The 16826-nt window shown below is 44.7% G+C and overlaps 1 protein-coding gene across 1 annotated transcript in view; it reads left to right on the top strand.

Annotated features, from left to right (window-relative positions):
• Positions 1–16826, top strand: part of LOC134292369 (polyunsaturated fatty acid lipoxygenase ALOX15B-like) — a 28285-nt gene that overhangs the window by 2152 nt on the left and 9307 nt on the right. Inside the window, exons 2-6 of the mRNA XM_062957050.1 lie at positions 1614–1723; positions 8637–8921; positions 9406–9509; positions 10068–10240; positions 11118–11142. Of these exons, the coding sequence (XP_062813120.1) occupies positions 1614–1723; positions 8637–8921; positions 9406–9509; positions 10068–10240; positions 11118–11142 (697 nt within the window). The remainder of the gene's footprint in view (positions 1–1613; positions 1724–8636; positions 8922–9405; positions 9510–10067; positions 10241–11117; positions 11143–16826) is intronic.

Genomic DNA, 16826 nt, shown 5'->3' with positions numbered 1-16826 from the left:
TATGGTTTTCGTGATGTTTTGTGATGTTATTTTAAGACACCTTAAAATTATGTATGTTTTTATGTATGTTTTTTAAAAGAAAAGAATAAACTTGCCAAATCCAAGTAGCATATTCCCTTTTTTTTGTTTTAGAAATTACACTGAATGGAGTCTTCTCTGCCAAAGAGTTCTGGTGCTGCCGGGTCCAAACTACAAATCCTAGGATTCCATAGCATTGAGGCATGACAGTGAAAGTGGTGTCAAACTACATTAATTTTACAGTGTAGATGCAGCTGAAAAGACTATCCACACTGCAGATTTTATAGCAGTTTGACACCAACACGACTCCATCCTATAAGTCCTGGGACTTGTAGTTTGCCATGTCACCAGAGCGTTCTATGAGAGAAGGGTAAATACCTCACACAACTACAAATCCCAGAGGGGGTGACATTTGAATGACTGTCTAAAAAACCTTTGTGCAGTGGCTTGCTGTGAGTTTTCAGGGTTGTATGTCCATGTTGCAGAAGCATTCTCTCCTGATGTTTCGCCCACATCTATGGCAGGCATCCTCAGAGGTTGTGAGGTCTGTTGGAAACCAGGCAAGTGAGGTTTATGCATCTGTGGAAGTTCCAGGGTGGGAGAAAGAACTCTTGTATGTTGGAGGAAAGTGTGAATGTTGTAATTGGCCAGCTTGCTTAGCATTGAATAGCCTTGCAGCTTCAAAGCCTGGCTGCTTCTTGCCTGGAGGAATCCTTTTTGGGAGGACCCTGATTGTTTCCAGTCTGGAATTCCCCTTTTTCTGAGTGTTGTTCTTTATTTACTGTCCTGATTTTAGAACAGCCATTGAAATCCACAAGCATGTGGACAATTCCAACAGAAAGGAGGAAACCATGAAAATGAACACAATCTAGCTCTAAAATCTGGACAGTAAATAAAGTAAAACACTCCAAACACAGGGGAATTCCAGACAGAAAACAATCAGGGCCAGCTAATAATAATAATAATAATAATAATAATAATAATAATAATAATAATAATAATAATAATAAACTTTATTTATACCCCGCCACCATCTCCCCAACGGGGACTCGGGGCGGCTTACATGGGGTCATGCACAGAACAATACAATATAACAAAATATAATAGAACAACAAATCATAGCACATTAAACAACACAATAAAAGAAAATATACATTACATTAAACAAGATCAAAAGAACAATAAAACCAAAGGCTATGAACACTAGCTAACACCTCCCAACAAAGGATTCCCCCAGGCAGGGGGCAGCCAGGTTTTGAAGCTGAAAGGCCATTCAATGCTAATCAAGCTGGCCAATTACAGCATTCACACTTGCCTCCAATAGACAAGAGTTCTTTCTCCCACACTGGACTCTCCACGGATACATAAACCCCACTTGCCTAGTTTCCAACAAACCTCACAACCTCTGAGGATGCCTGCCATAGTTGTGGGCGAAACGTCAGGAGAGAATGCTTCTGGAACACGGCCAGACAGCCCAGAAAACACACAACAACCCAATTACAAAAAGGTTCTTTACAAACCCTGCTGATATGTACCATATTCATAGTCTACAACTCTTATTTCGTTTTGAATTTTCTAATGCACTTGCGCTCCAGTTAGAGCTGTCATTATGTGACCTTTCAAATCACACCATTCCCGTCTGCATGATGCTGGTTGTTTTTGCTGATTTGGAGCAATATTTTGCTATTTTGTCGACAATATCGAGGTATGGTGTGTAGTACGTAAGGATTTGTGTGGGGGTGACAACACAGGTTTACTCGCCAGATGACACCAACGCTTGTGACACTCCTGTAAAGCGGATGTGGCACCGTTGAGTGTTCCGTCCCTGTTCAATTCTTGTCTCATATTTAATTCTATGGTTCTGATCAGCATGGGTAAACTTGGTCCCTCCAGGTGTTTTGGACTGCAACTCCCAGCATTCCCGACAGCCTCAGGCCCCTTCCTTTTGCCCCGCAGCCGCTTAAGCGGCTGCGGGGCAAAAGGAAAGGGCCTGAGGCTGTCAGGAATGCTGGGAGTTGCAGTCCAAAACACCTGGAGGGACCAAGTTTACCCATGCTGATCAACACTGTAGAATTAATGCAGTTTGATACCACTTAAACTGCTATGTCTTCATGTGATGGGATCCTGGGAACTGTAGTTTCTCAGCCTTCACTAGCCTTCTCAGCCAAAGGGTGCTATCGCCTCAACAAACTGCAATTCCCACAATCCCATAACGTTGAGCCATGCCAATTAAACTAGAGTCAAACTGTATTCATTCTATAGTGTAGATGCACCTCAAGATCCTCCGCAATTTCTCAAGCCCATACGTAAACCGTATTACACTATGCAACAACATTTGGAAAAAAAATTCTGTTCCTGGTTTGAAAGTATTATTTCCTGTTTAATTGTGCGGTCTTTACTTTGGAAGTACAGTAGAGTCTCACTTATCCAAGCCTCACTTATCCAAGGTTCTGGATTATCCAAGCCATTTTCGTAGTCAATGTTTTCAATATATCATGATATTTTGTTGCTAAATTCATAAATACAGTAATTACAACATAACATTTCTGCGTATTGAACTACTTTTTCTGTCCAATTTGTTGTATAACATGATGTTTTGGTGCTTAATTTGTAAAATCATAACCTAATTTGATGTTTAATAGGCTTTTCCTTAATCCCTCCTTATTATCCAAGATATTCGCTTATCCAAGCTTCTGCCGGTGTTATGATTGAGCCTCGTGGCTCTGTTACTGACAGGCGTGGGCGTAAGACTCCTCGAGAGTCAGATACTCTCGAGGAGCGAGAGAGAAAAAGACTGCGAGACATATTTGCAGCACCATCTGATGAAGAGTCTTTCGAGGGGTTTACGGAGAGAATGGAGGAGGGGCAGGTTAGCTCGGAGGAGGATGAGATGGATTGGACTCGGGTAAGGGAGGAATTGGGTGCCACTGGCCATGATGGGGCAGAAGATGAATGGGGACCTTCAGGATCAGATCCATGGCTTAGCTGGAGGGATGGGACGGGATCCACAGCTGGAGATGCTGCTGGGCGTAGTCAGAGGTGTTCCAGCTCTGACGAGGAAAGTGATGAGGAAACGCCTGGGTTAAGGAGGACAGCTGACAGTGATGAAGATTTGTAACTGGCATAAAATGGGGCTTGAGAGCAATTGCAAATTGCGTTGGGCAAGGTAATCTGGGCAAACGCTTGGGATCCGTGTGTGTGTGGGACGCTTCCCTGAAGACTTGTGTGCTTTCCTGTGCTGAGACGTAAGTTGATTGGAATCCAGGGTCAGACGGCGGGAGGGATTGTGTGGGCATTTGTTTGTGCAAACCTGTGCTTACTCTTATTAGCTTGACCTTCCGTCGTCTTCTTGACGGACGCCATCTCCTGCTTTGAATACCCGGACTGAACTGACCACGGCTTGGCTTCATCCCCTTCTTGGACTTGGGAAAACTACAAACGTCTGCTTCTGGCTTTGAACTACGGAACGGAACTGGTCTACTCTACTGTTGCATTCCCTGGCTGATTTGTTCGTGCTGGAAATCCTGTCTGCTGTGTGTGTGTGGGAGCGACGCAAGTTACTGTAAACACTGTGTTGGCAGCAGAGAGGAATCTGCTGCCAATTAGCTGCATTCTTTGTATCTTTTGTTCTTGGCTCTCGTTTGTTTATATTCAGGCTGAAGCAAGCAGTTTGTTTTTTACCCGGATTAAACTCCGGTTTAATCCGGTTTATCTTTTGAACATTTATTTTGCCCCTTTTTGCTCCTAAAGGCAAATACTGCCTGGCCCTTGTGTTTTATGGGCTTGTTTTGAGTTCTGTAACCTAATAAACTCTGTTACTTTGATCTCGTGGCGTTCTGTCCTTGACAGCCGGCCTGTTTAGCTTGGATAAGTGAGACTCTACTGTAGTTGTTCTACAGAAATTTTGTTTTTTGTGGCTGCCACAAACTACTGTATATACTTGAGTATAAGCCGACCCGAATATAAGCCGAGGCACCTAATTTTACCACAAAAAACTGGGAAAACATTGACTCCAGTATAAGCTGAGATACCAATAAAATTACATTAATTGAGGCATCAGCAGTTTAAATGTTTTTGAATCTTTACATCAAACTGTAATTTAAGATATGACTGTTCAACTCTGATTAAATCATTATTTTCATCTTCTTCAATATAAATGTGCTTACGTATCCTTTTAATAATAATAGAGTGAAATAATAAATGTAATAATAATAATAATAATAATAAATGCAGTAAAATAATAATAAAAATAGAGTAAAATAAATGTAAAAGTAACAACAATAATAAAATAATAAATGTAATAATAATAATAATAATTAGAGTAAAATAATAAATGTAACAATATGAATAATTTTTTTTCGTGTCAGGAGCAACCGGAGTTGCTTCTGGAGTGAGAGAATTGGCCGTCTGCAAGGACGTTGCCCAGGGGACGCTTGGATGTTTTGACGTTTTACCATCCTTGTGGGAGGCTTCTCTCATGTCCCCGCATGGAGCTGGAGCTAATAAAGGGAGCTCATCCGCGCTCTCCACGGGTGGGATTCGAACCTGGCAGTTTTCAGGTCAGCAACCCAACCTTCATGTTGCAAGGCTTTTATCCCCTAGGCCACCGAAGGCTCCTAATATGAAAAATAATAGAGAAAAATAATAAATATACCATATATACTTGAGTATAAGCCAACCTGAATATAAGCCCACCAGGGACCCTCACCCGAGTATAAGCCGAGGAGGTTTTTTTTCAGTCCTAAAAAAGGGATGAAAAACTAGGATTATACTTGAGTATATACAGTACGTTGAATTGGTTGAGACTCGAGATATTCACTGTGTTGCAGGATGTCCCTCAAAAACAAAGTTTTTGCAGTTTAATAAACATTTTCCATGTTTTTTTAATGATAGAACCAATCAGGAAATGACATTTATAATCCAGGAACAAATATTGTGTTACATAGTGTTATCTGCCCTATTTTGTTTTCCATCGCCGACTGCTATTCATGATGTGGTTTGTCATCAACACTGGTTTGGGCTCCTTTAAACCTTCTCACCCTTCTTTGCACAAATTACACATTAATGGTCACCTCACTTTTCACATTTCTGTACTTTCTGTGGATGTTGGTAATATTTTACTCTTCTTTGGTCAATACAACCAGGGTTTGTTCCTGTTTTAAACGATTGCTGTGTTTGGTGGCATCATCGCATCACGTTTGGATTCATATTTGAACGTAAAATATATGCAGACATTACTTCATTATGACCCACATACAGTAGAATCTCACTTATCCAACACTCGCTTATCCAACATTCTGGATTATCCAACGCATTTTTGTAGTCAATGTTTTCAATATATTGTGATATTTTGGTGCTAAATTCATTAATACAGTAATTACTACATAGCATTACTGCATATTGAACTACTTTTTCTGCCAAATTTGTTGTCTAACATGATGTTTTGGTGCTTAATTTGTAAAATCATAACCTAATTTGGTGTTTAATACGCTTTTCCTTAATGCCTCCTTATTATCCAACATATTCGCTTATCCAACATTCTGCCGGCCCGTTTATGTTGAATAAGTGAGACTCTACTGTATATGCATTTCCTAATGGCTTGCTTTTGAGTTTTTTGTGAGTCATGTCCCATGTCTGCCTTCCTTCTTTCCTTCCTCCTGTTCTCCGAGAGGCTTTTAGGAGATGAAATTCTTTGTAGGGCAAAAAAAAGGGCAATTAAGGGATTGGAGAAGAATTCAAGGCTGCAAGAAAAAGAGCCTTTTGAGAGCTCCTTATGTATTTATCATAGGACAATGATCTCATTACTTTTATTTTGTTTTATTACTAACTAGCTTGGGTACCTGGTGTTGCCCAGATTATTTGAAAAAAAAAATCAATTTTTTAATTGTACAAAATGCATACGGTTGTGAGTGAACTATAACTCACACAATGCCAGATGAACCTCAAGAAACTCCATCAGAACTTCAAGTTTGTTATGTTGGGCAAGTTTGCTCTGGATGCATCATCGGTGGAGTTCAGTGTGCTTTGTGGCTGTAGGGTAAACGACAACTCCCGCTATGGGGAATCAGTCCCCCCCCCCTCAAACCCCTCCAGTAGATTTGAGTGAGTCATGGGGGTTCTGTGTGCCAAGTTTGGTCCAGGTCCATCATGGGTGGAGGTCACCATTTCTCTCATTGTTGGTGAACTACAACTCCCAGAAAGGAAGGTCAGTTCCCCCCAAACCCCTCCAGTAATCAAATTTCGGCATATCAGGTATGTGTCTCAAGTTTGGTCCAGATCCATCGGTGGTTCGGTTCACAGTGCTCTCAGGATGTAGGTGAACTACAACTCCCCCAAATGTAGGTGAATTTTCCCCAAACACTTCCAATATTTTTTGCTGGTCATGTGAGCTCTGTGTGCCAAATTTGGTCCAATTCTATCTTTGGTGGCATTCAGAGTGCTCATTGATTGCAGGTGAACTATACATCCCAGTATCTACAACTCCAAAATGTCCAGGCCAATTCCCCTCAAAACCCCCCAGTATTCAAGTTTGGGTATACAGTATTGGGTATGCATGCCAAGTTTAGTCCAGATCCATCATTGTTTGGGTTCATAGTGCACTCTGGATGTAGGTGAACTACAACTCCTATAAATTCTTCCAAAGACCAACAGTATTTTTGTTGGTCATGGGGGTTCTATGTGCCAAGTTAGTTCCAGGTCCATCATTGGTGGAGTTCAGAGTGCTCTTAGATTGCAGGTAAACTATACATCCCAATCCCTGCAACTCTTATAAATCATGGTGAATTCTCTCTGAACATCTCTAGTATGTTCATTTGCTGACCAATTCCTCTGTTTGCTGTGTGTCATCGAAAAGAATAGGAAAGGGTTATGGGAGAGGCAGTGGGCAGCGTCATGCAAATTCCACACCAATGAAGAGAGTAAGGAACACTGGGATGTCTGTGGTGGAGGAAAAACAGAAAATCCAGGAGGAAATTGTGCCTGTATGAAAGCCTTCACTTGGATGGTGGTCAGGATGGTGTTTGTGGAGGACACTGGCAGGGCACTTGGACATGTTCATGATGCTCGCCATAACCTGCTATGTCATTGGAGGGAGGGACATTGGTGTCTCCTGCGCAGTGGGAGCTATTTGTGGAAGTGGGAGCCTGTCTGTGTAAGTGGACACCCCAGCAACACACAGAGGAGGGTTGTTCAGAGGAGGGTTTTATTTACCTTTCTCTGAGGCTGAGAGAGTGTGATTTGCTCAAGGTCACCTACTGAGGAACCCAGCATTCAGGTCGAACAATTGCTTAACATTTTTGCAACCCGTTTTCCTCTCCGACTCAGCTGCGTTTTTCATTAAATTTGCATATTGTGTCCTGCCTATTAAATAGATTCCACATATTGTCTATTTAAGTTAAGGGTTTAAAATCTTGACTATTTCAACATTTTCACAATTTCAAAAGGACGGGGGATACCTGAACTTTACAGCTGTTATTTTTTAGGGGAAACTCCCAAAACTGCAGCAGAGCATTCAAAATACAAACAGGATACTTATAGTTGAGCATTCAGCTCACAGCAAGCAGAGCGTGAAGTGTGGTGGTCAGAGAAGAATTTAGAGCCTAGGAGGCAAAGATGCAGAGTTCAATCTTTAAAGTTACAAAAGGTTTATGTATAAAAGCAATAACAAATTGATACATTTCAACTGTCATTCAGGAGTTAGGGGAAAAGAGTTCCCTCAGCCTATTCCTAAGCTAACTAATGTTCCTCATTGAGGACTGCAGACCTGGGCAGTGTGCAGTTGCATTCCAACATTATTAACCTGTTTCACAAGCCCTGGAGGGCTGCAATATCCTCACAATAAGTCTGCAAAGGCTTGATGAAACGTCATAGGCTTTTATAGTTTGAATGGAAGGAAGGAAGGAATGAAACATAAGAAGAAAGGCAAACAGAGAGATGGCCATACATTGATCTCAAAGGAAAGGAGCCTTTTGCTGTTGATGGAAATCATTTGTGTGAAATTTCATGAAAATATCTCACTGCTTTCCAGAATTCTATAATTGCATCAAGAGTCCTAAAGTTTAGGGTTTTAAATCTTGCATTCTATGGCCAAAATTTTTTTAAAATATTTATGAGTTCAATGGTGAGGTTTTATTTATTTGTTTATTTATTTACAGTATTTATATTCTGCCCTTCTCACCCCAAAGGGGATTCAGAGTGGATCACAGATCATACATATGTGGCAATATTCAATGCTGTTTATATACTGATAAGACAGACAATTGTACATAGATAGAGGTGTGCGTGTGTGTGTATATATATACATACATATATATACACATACATAGGTTTTCCCCATCTTCGGTATCTTGGAGGCTTGTGCTAGGTTCCGACCACTGGGGGGTGCTGTCGCTCCATCTCCCTGCCGAAGAGCTTTATTCATAAACTTCCTCCTAGATCGAATCGCTGGCATTTTTCTGGCATTTCCTTATAGGTGCCTTAAAGATCCTCCCTGCTTTTAAGCAGTACCTATTTATCTACTCACATTTTGCTTTCAATCCGCTAGGTAGGTGGAAGCTGGGCTAAAGGCCAGGAGCTCACCCTGACCTGGGCTTCGAACTGTCAACATTTTGATTGACAAGATTTACTGCCACTGGTGGTTTGACCTGCTGTGCTAAAGCTCGGCCATTGATTCAACCAATAAACCCAGTAGCTTTTTCTAGTGGGAAGGCTGTTGCGAAAAGTTGTGGTTTGAGTATAAGTTACCTTCAAAGCTTACTCTTTATTTTAAAAAATAACAACAGGTGGGATGTATTTGCTCCTGGGATGCCTCGGTGCCTGGAGGTGGAAAGCCTGGAAGAGATGGACACCAACTCAAAGTTCAACTTCACCAAAATCAGCGGCTTCCTGCTGAAGTCCAAGCTCACGTGAGTCGGGTTGAGAAGGGCACCATTATGTTGTAAAATCATTGATTCAAAGCATCACAAAGTTGAAAAAGACCTCAAGGACCATACAGTCCATCCTTCCTGCCAGGCAGGAAAACACAAAGCATCCCCACTAGATGGCTATCCATTCTCTGCTTTAAAACCTCTCCAAATGACCTCTGTTACCAGCTGTTAGGATTTCAAGTCCAACGCCTTAACCACTTGGCTATCACAGCCAACTTTGAGGAGGACCTTTGCTGTGTTCCCAAAACTCTGCTCCTCCCAAAGATCCCTACCTTTGGCTCAAAAGGACTTGATCCATGTCACCGCATATTCTGTCACCCACAGCCAGAGAGCTTCCCAAAACAGACCATATTTCTGGAAGCGATTTGTTCCTTTGCCAATTTTTTGTAAATATGAATTGCGTATTTACCTCTTTGCATCCCATTCGCCTGTTGTATAATGTGTGATCCTTTTCTGTCCTTAGCACGCTGGAATTGAAACTAAAGGGATTCATGAACCGCACAGAGTCTTGGAAAAAGTTGTCAGACATGAGGAACATCTTCTGGTTCAACAAGACGCCCGTTTCAGGTATCGGAAGAAGCGGAAGAATTGTTTCAGAAGGCCTAAACACTTCGGGTTCATCTACATTGCCAAATAATCCAGATAATCAAAGCAGATAATCTACGTTATCTGCTTTGAGGTGGGTTATCCACACTGCCATATAATCCAGTTTGAAGCAGATAATCTGGATTTTACATGGCAGTGTAGAAAGGCGCACAGACACTACAGAATGAATGCTGTTTGACCCACTTTAACCACCACAGCTCAATGTCATGGAATATTGGAAGTTGCGGCAACTCCCAGGATTCTGTAGTTTTGAGACATAGGAGTTCAAGTGGTGTTAAATTGCATTAATTCCATAGTGTAGATGCACCACTGTCTTGAACAGCTTTGCTCAGGTTCTGCAACTCAAGGAGCATCTAAACGGAAGACTTAATGCAGTTTGACTCCACTTGAACTGGTATGGCCCTATGCTATGGGACCCTGGGAGCTGTAGTTTGGTGAGGCAGTGACACTCTTGGGCAGAGTTGGAAGACGTTGTGAGACTACAATTATCCAGATAAATGGTATGTCTTCCCTCTCTAGAATATGTTGCTGAACACTGGGAGGAAGATACTTTCTTTGGCTACCAGTATCTGAATGGTGTCAACCCCGTGGTCATTGAGAAATGCAAGGAGATCCCATCCAATTTTCCGGTCACCCAGGAGATGGTCGCTGGGTCCCTTGCAGAGTCTACAACGCTCCAGGAAGAAGTGCAGGTAACTTGTATTCCGTCTTTCCCTTTCCCTAGTGAACAGGTTTTTCGTTGTACCTCTATGGGTGCATCTACACTGCAGAATGAATGCAGTTGAACTGCCATGGCTTAATGTTATGGAGTCCTGGGAGCTGTAGTTTTATTAGGTCCTTAGCCTTCTCTGCCAAATAACGCTGGTGCCTCATCAAATTACAGTTCCCAGGATGGGAGTGTTGATCCAGGGCAGTCTAAGTAGTGCCAAATTGCATTCATTCTACAATGCAGATGAACCATATGAGATTGTTTTTTTGAGGATGGATCCGTTTCAGGTCTTAGTCTGAACTTTAGAGGATATAACGTTATAATGGATGGCTTTGGCATGTAGTTTAATACCTTGGGTAGATTCCTTAGTATTTAGAATGCATCTGCAGTGTAGAAGTCATACAGTTAAACACCACTTTAACTGCCATGGGCTTGATGCTGTGTAATCCTGGGATCTGTAGTTTGGTGAGACACCAGAGAAGGCTAAAGACCTTGTAAAGCTACCACTCCCAGAATTCCATAGCATTGAGCCATGGCAGTTTAAGTGGCCTCAAAACAGCATTCATTCTACAGTGTAGCTGCACTCAAGGATGTTTCTTTAATGTTCAAACTAAAACCTGGAGTGGATTCATGATCCTACTGATGTAGCCGCTTAATGGCCACTCTTCCTAACCAAACAGCACACTGATCCAAGCCAAAGTTTGGGCAAATTATTACATTTTGGATAACAACTCCCAGAATCTAGCCATTCCCACTCTTCATATTGTGATATCTAAGCAGCTACCAAAAAACCCCAAAAACCCATTCACAGCTGATCATGCTACTAGTCCTCATTGTTTTCTTCTTTCCGACTCTTATAGAAGGGGAACATCTTCATTGTGGATTATGAGTGTTATCGACCGCGTTTGGGGGATCGGGCCCCTTAAGGAGGGAGCCGACCCGGTCCTGAGGGAACGGACCTTGGCGAAGCCAAAAGAAGAATATAAGCCGCAATACAACCTGAAGCCTGAAATGAAGAAGGTCCGCCAAGTTGAAGGAAAATCCGCCAAGGAGTTTTTATTTAGCAATTTCAGCTGAAAAGGACGCTAATAGCGATCATTCAATCTACTAGCGTAACATATGTTTCAAATAAAGTCATATTTATACAATGTTTCGGTCTGACAGCCCTTTGAATTTCCCGCCCCGCTTCCCTGCCCATCTGATCGCGGATAGGCTGAGAGGTTGAACGAGGCGGGCTTTCGTTTCCCGCCTTGCCCTGCTGGCCCAATGGGGAGCCGTTTTTTGTCCCCCCTCGGGCCAATCAGAGAGGAGGAGGCGGGAGCTATAGAAACAATGCGGTGACCGGACAGGAAACATCGGATTAATTCTGGCCCAGCCAATTTCTAAAGGAATTAATGACACCCATCAAGGATGTCCGGGGTCCTGTCACGTTCGCAGATTTTAGATATGTCTTTGGGGTGTCAGACAGGAAGTGGTGATGGGTGGTGATGAGCCATCATTGACGGCCCCACAGGGTGCCTTCCTGCGGCGTCCTGGCCTGAGATGTGACAATGTTTGCCTTGGGGGCGAGTCACCTTTAGGAGTTTGGTGACTCGCCCTATATTGTCCATGCGATCGGAATGAGATGGGATTAAACTGTGGCAGATTATCCTTTTGTTTTTGGGAAGGGAGGTCTGAGTCATGGGGCTAGAGTTCAGGTTGGGGTCATAATATTTCCCATTTGATTTCATGATCTGCCAATTATATGGGATAAAATGAAAATTAAAAATAAAGTTGGAATATAAACCCAGCTGGGAAAAACACATATTTTCCGGGGATCCCAAAGAGTATAAATACATATAGGCAGATAGGCAGCTTTCAAGAAAAGGAGAATCCATAAAGGTGGGTGACATTGCATAAAGGGGAATCATGAATGATATAAACAATCGATATAAGTAATAGGAAACATTTGATCAGAACGAAGTTCACAACATCTGGGGAATTCAACATAGAAGTGGGGTTCAAGCAACATGATTTCACAATCCATGAAGTTGTTATCTCTTGCCTCAGAGTGCAGGGATAATCCACAGTAAACTCCAGTAAAAAGTCCCAATCACCTTCTACTATAAATATATGGAATATAGAACATAAAGTCTTGATTTTTGAACTATCTTTTACAAAGTCCTGGAGGGGAGGTCACCTCGATCACATTTTCCCCCCTTCGGGGCTTGGAAATGGCTATGAACATTTCCCAAAGCCCCGACATTTCACTGCATGCAGGGCCTCTGCCTTGGTAGATCAGATTGTGCCTTTTTGTTGGAGGGCAGGAGCTTGAAGAGGTGAAAGCTGAGGTTCAGTCAGTGGTGGGTGATCCCATGGTGTTGAAACAGATGTCCCTTGGTCTGGAGTCATGGGAAATGGAGCATGAAGGTGGAGGTGGTGAGGGCTGGGGATGATGGAGGCTGTGATGCAGTACTCCCATTTGGCTGCCTTTTCTTGGCTGCAGCTTGGGCCCCCCTTTGTAGTTGGCAGCTGGGGGCAACTGGGCACAGCTTCTGCGCCTCACAGCACGGCGCCTCCTGGTGACTGCAGGCAGGTCCAGCACTCCAACAGAGGAGACGGAAAGGAGAGAGTGCCTAGGGAAACTAAGGACAGATTATAAGCCCCCCTCCCTCCCGTGGTGGGGTTAGTCAGGGAAGTCACTCATACCTTGTGAGGGCTCCAGCAGTCCTGGGGTCCTTCTTTGGCACAGCTCTGGTGAAAGTGGAACATCCTTCCCTCATGGTGGTCACTGGTAGAATCCTGTTCATTTCTTCTGGGACATCTTCTGCCATGGCGGCCAATTCTGTCCCCTGGTGATGTCATGAGGGCCTCCTTGGCAGCGTCAAAGGCAGACCTGCACTCAGTAGCCCTTTGCCAGGGCAGAACCAGGCCAGCTGGAGGGCACCATACAGTGGTCTGGCCATAAAAGCCTGCCATGTGCAAGAATCCTTTCAGCAGTGTCTTAGTCTCTAGCCCCTGAGCCAGGCAGATGGGGCTGCTTCCCCCGTGGGGGTCTCAGATCAGCCACAGGTGGGGCTGTCTCTTCTGGGTGACTGGGGGTCCGGGCTTACCCTCACAGGACCATCTCCAATGGCCTCTGAGTTCTAGCTGCTGCATGAAATCCACAGCGCACTCCGAGAGCCCCTACCCAGGTCTTAGAACTGTTCATGGTGGCAGGTATGGATTATGGGTCTTGCAGTCTGGTCTGATGTCCTCAGTCAGGTGGTTGGGTCCGGTCCTCTGGATCTCTTCAGCTGTGCCTGGAAGGTCCCCTGGACTCTGTACTGCCCCCCCTCATAATTAAAGGCAGTTAGAGGGATTTTTTAAAACATTCACACGCATGCACTCAGGGAAAGGGAGGGAGAAGGACCCGAAAGGAAGAAAGGAGATTGTTGGGGAACAGTGGAGAGTGAAAGAGTGCCTTCACTATAAAAGTAAACCAGGATTTTGACTGAATGTTTATAAGGAGAAATGGGGATGCTGGGAAGGAAGGGGGGGGGAACTTTGAAAAAGGAGAATGTTGAAGTGCATTTCGGCCTAGGAAAACATGAAGTGGAAGAGAGAGAGAGAGAGAGAAAAAAAACTCACATATAGAAAAATACATCAATTCTTCCATCCCCCCCCCTTTTCTCTCTAAGATAAGGGAGGCTTGAGGAGAGAGAGACAAGAAAAAGTTAAAACCACAGAAGCAGCAGGTTTTCTCTGGGGGGGGGGGTCTCACAAAATATTAGGGCTTGAACCTTTGAAAATAGGGAGGTGAGATGGCACAGAAGAAAAGGGAGAGAGAGAGAGCATAGCACTAAGCTAGTCCATTCCAGCCCTCCTTCCCAGAAAACTATATATCACTGGTGGCTTTTAAGGCAAAGGGATGAGTAGAGAAGAGTTTACAGCCCACACATTACATAAACACACAAAATTTAATCAACACTTTTCTGGGAGTCCCCTTCCCCCACCCAAATCCTTTGCCATGCTTCCCAGATGGGAAAGAAAGAAAAAGGGGAAATTAAGAAACAGAAGCGGCTAAAGGAATGGCCCCCCTCCCCCCTTTTGTAAGGACCAAAGGAAATATAAGACAACACTGAGGTAAAATCTTAGGGATAGTGTCTAGAAAATGGGAACAAAGGGAAATAAGGGATTTTAAAAGGTGAGAAGAGAGGAAGGAGAGGAGAAATGGATTTGAGATTTGAGGGAGAGAGAGAGATTTTCACTCAGGCCGGGGAAGAGAAAGAGAGAGAAAAGAAAAAAAGGGTACAATTTGAGGGTAGGCAAGGCAGAATATCAAGTTGGAGAAGATTTGATTTGAAAGAAGGAAGCAATCCTTGGAGAACTATAGATCTTGGTGGCAGGCTTCAGGACTGAATCTTCTCCCCCCTTTGCCCCTCCAAAAACAGGAAGAGGAAAAAAGTGTCCTCTTTGCACAATCTCCCCGCGGCCCCTCCTTCTCCTGTCTCTCCAAGAGAGGAATGAGCGCAGAGAGAGAGAGAGAGAGAGAGAGAGAGAGAGAGAGAGCCTGGTGGGGGCAAGAGAAGGAGGGGGATGGTGGGGCGATTCTTCCCATCTGAGGAAAACTCAGAATGTGGCAGGAGTTGAGTGGCAGGGGCAGATACAATTTGGGGGGGGGGCATCAGGCTTCAAAGGAACGGCTGGGATGGGGGCTGAGAGAGTGTGAACAGTGTTTTGGATCAGGTGTGTTTCGGGGTGAGAGGGGAGGGGGCTGGGAGCCCTCCTTCACGTTAGACTGGGCTGAACTCTCTGGAGGGGAATTTCTTGGGGGGGGGGATCCCTGAAGTAAGGGTTCCCTTGGAAGGCCAATTTGGGAGTCCTGGATCAGTGTAGGACTCAGGGTGAGGAGAAAAGGTGGGGATGGGGATTGGAGGAGGGGGCTGATGGGGTGGGGAGAAGGCAAGCAAATGTGTCCAGAAAATCCTCTGGAGGAGGGGGTAAGGGGAAAAGGGTCTAGGGGGGAATCTTTGGGGGGCTGTTTTTGGAGCCCAAATCTCTGCATGGGAAGACGTGGGCCCCCCTCCCCCCCTCCGATTCTCTCCCTGGCTTAGGGCCATGAACATTGCAGCATAAGCAAGTTGGGACCACTTGCCCTCCCCCTGGCGAGTCACCTTAGGTCAACACTCCGAATTCGGCGACTCGAGCAAAAGGGGGGGGGCAAGCTGTTCCCCCTTCAAGGGCCACAAGGGGCCACTTATGTGCTCTGAGTTAGCCCAACCTGGCCTGCACCATGTTTTTCGATGCAAAGCCCACCCCAATTGGCCAGGATCTTTCCCAATGGAGAATCCCTGGGGATGTCTGCTGGGGTGGGACACCCTAGACGTGCTTGAACAAACACCCATCCTTGGCTCAGCCCCTGCCCAGTACCTGACAGTTAATGGAGTAACGACTCACCCACCGGCTGGATGCAACTCGTCCTTTCAAGAGTTCTCCCTACACCAAGGCTGAATGGCTGGCGTTCGTGGGATCCGCAGGTGCCCCGGGAACACAATCGTTCCCCTACCCCACGATCCTAGAACCTGTAATCTTACAAGCCAGACTGTTCTCACACACCACCGGGCGCCAGATGTTCCCGCGTTTCACCAGGAATTTGTTACCGAGCCCTGATCCGAAGTGCAATACCTCCAGAACTCCGCCCACCTGGGTCTTAACAACGGGGCCGGTTCCCTTTTATTTTTTTACAGGGCGTCCCCTGTTTCACGTTGGCGCCTTTCCTTCGAGGAGCTAAAAATCTGCTTCCTCCTATCTGGCTCCTTTGTTCAGTACCCTGAATCAGATCTAGAGAGAGAAAGGGACTGCCAGAGAAATTTGGGTGTGAAATGAGGTCAAATTGTTGGTCGGAGGGCCCTCCTTGCAGCCGTTTCTCTCCCCAACCTGTTCCAGAATATCTGGACCAAGGTCGCCGCTTGGAATTTTAGCCTAGAAATTGATCTTTGGAACTTCCAAGCAAGTCCCTTCGTGGTAAAGCCAAATTATGTTATCGACCGCGTTTGGGGGATCGGGCCCCTTAAGGAGGGAGCCGACCCGGTCCTGAGGGAACGGACCTTGGCGAAGCCAAAAGAAGAATATAAGCCGCAATACAACCTGAAGCCTGAAATGAAGAAGGTCCGCCAAGTTGAAGGAAAATCCGCCAAGGAGTTTTTATTTAGCAATTTCAGCTGAAAAGGACGCTAATAGCGATCATTCAATCTACTAGCGTAACATATGTTTCAAATAAAGTCATATTTATACAATGTTTCGGTCTGACAGCCCTTTGAATTTCCCGCCCCGCTTCCCTGCCCATCTGATCGCGGATAGGCTGAGAGGTTGAACGAGGCGGGCTTTCGTTTCCCGCCTTGCCCTGCTGGCCCAATGGGGAGCCGTTTTTTGTCCCCCCTCGGGCCAATCAGAGAGGAGGAGGCGGGAGCTATAGAAACAATGCGGTGACCGGACAGGAAACATCGGATTAATTCTGGCCCAGCCAATTTCTAAAGGAATTAATGACACCCATCAAGGATGTCCGGGGTCCTGTCACGTTCGCAGATTTTAGATATGTCTTTGGGGTG

This window comes from Anolis carolinensis, chromosome 6 (genome assembly GCF_035594765.1).
Source record: "Anolis carolinensis isolate JA03-04 chromosome 6, rAnoCar3.1.pri, whole genome shotgun sequence".
NCBI classification, from domain to species: Eukaryota; Metazoa; Chordata; class Lepidosauria; order Squamata; family Dactyloidae; genus Anolis; species Anolis carolinensis.
The sequence above is the reverse complement of the archived record's forward strand: the minus strand, read 5'-3'. Positions and strand labels throughout refer to the sequence as shown.